The 3,293-nt window shown below is 37.7% G+C and overlaps 1 protein-coding gene across 1 annotated transcript; it reads right to left on the bottom strand.

Moving 5' to 3' along the window:
- Positions 1 to 1,210: 1,210 nt before the first annotated feature.
- Positions 1,211 to 2,506, bottom strand: LOC126695815 (receptor-like protein kinase 5). The gene is made up of 2 exons (XM_050392626.1): positions 2,043 to 2,506; positions 1,211 to 1,961 (listed from the first exon to the last, which is right to left on the bottom strand). Exons 1-2 carry the CDS (start codon positions 2,504 to 2,506, stop codon positions 1,211 to 1,213), a joined length of 1,215 nt encoding a protein of 404 aa, XP_050248583.1.
- Between the last annotated feature and the right edge of the window lie 787 nt (positions 2,507 to 3,293).

Below are 3,293 nucleotides of genomic sequence, written 5' to 3'. Positions count from 1 at the left end.
ATTATTAGGTGGGTATGTATGATTCTCACAGGGATGGAAACACCCTTGGACTAGGGGGGGGGGGGGAATGGCCCCCCCTAGATTTAAAAAATATATATTATTATATATATGTGTACTAATTTTAGTAATTTTGTTCTATAAAATTACAATTTTGTTTCCCTTTAACAATATCATTGATTCTTTTAAGAGTAATGTTATACTCACAAACTTTTTTATAACATTTTTACAAACTATTTTGGTAGCAAATTCTTATTGGTTCGCATAAGGGCACACCACTTACATCATTTTTTTACTTATTGGTAACCACTTATCACATCAGTAATTTATAATAAAAAAAATATTAAAAAAATTTGTAGCTCTAGCATTTTCCTCATTTTAGTGACCATAAAAAATTTTTATAGATCTAAAATATAAAACAAAATATACAAGCCCAAAAAAAAAAAAAAAAAAGCTCAACAATAAAAATTACTAGTAAAACTAAACACAAAATTAAGCTCAATTAACTAATTTTATCCAAAATAAATAATTCTGCCTTTTAAAAATTCTAAACAAAAATAATTTTGTTCTTATCCCCCCACACACAAAAAAAAAAAAAAAAAAAAAAAAAAAAATTCTGGAAGATCTGTGCTAGCCCAGGTAGGTTCTGATGCTATCCTTGTTGCTTGGCTTGCGCACCTTTGCTCACCAACTCTGCTATGATGCTCTGCACTGCCCTCTATAGTTTTAACAGGAGGTGAGCACTGAGACGTTTGATGCTCCACTGTTACTATGCAGCCGCCAATCCAGTCTATGGTTTTTGAATACTCATACACAAGAAGTTTTGAATTATCAAAGGAAAAAAACAGAGTAACTTCACTATATATGTTGGAATGTTGAATTGAACTCGGTATTTTAACTTATGCAAGAAATTATTTTTCAAGCTACTCTTCTGGCTTTTGGTTATTCTAAATCCTTGTCACAGTAACATCACGTGAATGATTAACAACACCACGATGTGCCTTCCCTGATCCACAACTAGCAATTATGTTATTTTCTATCAATCCTAATAAGATATCTCATTTTGTGAAATAAAGCCTTGGAATGAGGTAAGCTTCTATGTGGATGTGGAATCTAATCCATGCTTTCTCTTACGATGAAATCTGACCACGAATAGTGAAGCTAACAAACCCAATACTGCTGCAGCCACCATACATATTATTAAAACAAGACACTAGGATGGATGTTTGCTCGATTTTAGGGGCTCTACCTGTGAGTCACATTTTCTGATGTTCAGAGTTGGCTTACCCGCACAAAGTACTAAATTGTTGAGGAAGCTGTTGGCATATGCATCATTTTCGAATTGTATCGGGATCCTCCCAGTCAAAAGATTGGAAGAGAGATTGAGCAAAGTGAGCCTCAGGAGGCCAAGTTGTGGTGGGATTAGGCCAGAAATTTGGTTTTCTGACAAGTCTAACTCAGTAAGACTGGCCAAATTACCAAATTGCTGAGGAATAAGTCCAGAGATTTTATTTTGGTGAAGGTTTAGAGTATTTAACGTTTTCCATGATATAATATCTGGTGGAAGGGAGTCCGAGAGTCGATTTTGATCAAGAAAAAGAGTTTTTAAATAAGGAAGAGATGTTAATTCTTGAGGAATTGTGCCAATAAAGAGGTTATTACTAGCCTTAAATATCACCAAATTCCTCCAGGAAGACACTCCAGCTGGACTTGTACCAAAAAATTTGTCGTTATTTATTTCCAATCTTGAGAGATTCGTTGCCACTCTTTGAGGAAGCTCGCCTGTAAACGAATTGTCGCTTAAAATCAAGACGCTCAAATTCAACGATGTCCATAGGCCACTAAGAATATCCCCAGAAAGCCTATTATTGTAGACAATCACAATTTTCAAACCATTGCAATTGCCAAGGGACTTAGGCAATTCTCCAATGAGGTGGTTGTTAAAAGCTACCACACCCACCAACCTTTCATTATCACACAAGTGTTCTGGTAACTTGCCTTCAAGCTTATTGTCCGCAACCTAGAACTCTACAAGCATAGAATACTGCCCGAAGTCCGGAGGCAGAGTCCCTGATAAATTTTGATGAACACTTTTTAGGACCATCAGACTTGGAAGACGGCCAATACTGTCTGGGATTTCTCCAGATAACTGATTGAAAAACAAACTCAGACCTGTGATGTTTCTGAGTCTGCCAAAATCATCAGGTAAGCTTCCGGTCAATTTATTATCTGAGAGGTCAATAACATCAATGTTTAATGCTTCAACCACCCGAGGAATCTCCCCAGACAATTGGTTTCTGAAAAGATACACAATACTTAAATTCTTTGGCATAAACAAACTGCTCAGAATTTTCCCAATCAGATTGTTTATTGACAAATCCAAATGCACCAAAGCCTCCATTTCTCCAATCGTGTCTGGGATTTCCCCAGTCAAATTAGACACAGTAATCCATAAAAACTTAAGCTTCTTTAACTCCGTGAAACTCGAAGGCAACTCTGCTGCTGTCATGTTTACATTATAGGCCAACTGCAGTGACTCAAGTTTGAACAAGTTGCCTATTTCTCGCGGGAAAGAACCGTTGAATGCACACTGGAAAAGCTGAAGTGTCCTTAGCTCTGTTAATTGTCCAATAGATGATGGAATGTTACCATAGAAGCTGTTGGCTCCAAGGTTGAGACAGCGCAGGTGAGACAAGCGGTGAATGTCAACGGGGATTGTGCCGTTGAAGTAATTCTACGAGAGGTCGAACTCTTCAAGCTTGGAACAGTTGTAGAGAGCTTTAGGAAACTCTTGAGAAATGGAGTTCCATGAAAGGTCAATGACTGTGAGGTTCTTGAGGTCACAGATGAAGGGTGGGATTGTTTGGTTGATGTTCTTGTTTTGAAGTAGTTGGGTGACTGAGCCGTTGGTTCAGGTGATCTCTGGCCAATTACAATGGTGGGAGGAGTTTAAGTGGCTTAAAGATGGTGGATTTTGCCATTGGCTTAGAGATGGTGGGTTTTGCCAATGTTGCTTTAGTTTCAGGAGGACTGTTTGTTCTTTGTCATATAGCTGAGACTCAGAGTTCGCATGTCCGAAAAGGAGGAGAAGGAAGGAGAGGAAGATAGTTGTTATGGCCATTTGGAATTTTGGACGTTAAGTTCGTTATTCCGGTTTCTTAACTCAAAGATGAGCAATTGGCGAGCAATCACTAAGAATTTGCTTAATTTTATAGGGCGTGAACCAGGGAAATTTACGTTGGGATCCAAGTATGAGAAAAGTTTTCATCATTTTGGAAACTAATCATTCGGGCCAG

This window comes from Quercus robur, chromosome 2 (assembly GCF_932294415.1).
Source record: "Quercus robur chromosome 2, dhQueRobu3.1, whole genome shotgun sequence".
In the NCBI taxonomy this organism is placed as follows: domain Eukaryota; kingdom Viridiplantae; phylum Streptophyta; class Magnoliopsida; order Fagales; family Fagaceae; genus Quercus; species Quercus robur.
Note: the sequence above shows the minus strand (reverse complement) of the source record. Positions and strands in the feature narration are given on the sequence as shown.

Coding starts and splice junctions, on each gene's coding strand:
- LOC126695815 (XM_050392626.1), bottom strand. CDS start 2,506: ATGACAGCAGCAGAGTTGCCTTCGAGTTTCACGGAGTTAAAGAAGCTT. Junction 1,962..2,042: donor CTGCCTCCGGACTTCGGGCA/GTATTCTATGCT, acceptor TGATAATGAAAG/GTTGGTGGGTGTGGTAGCTT.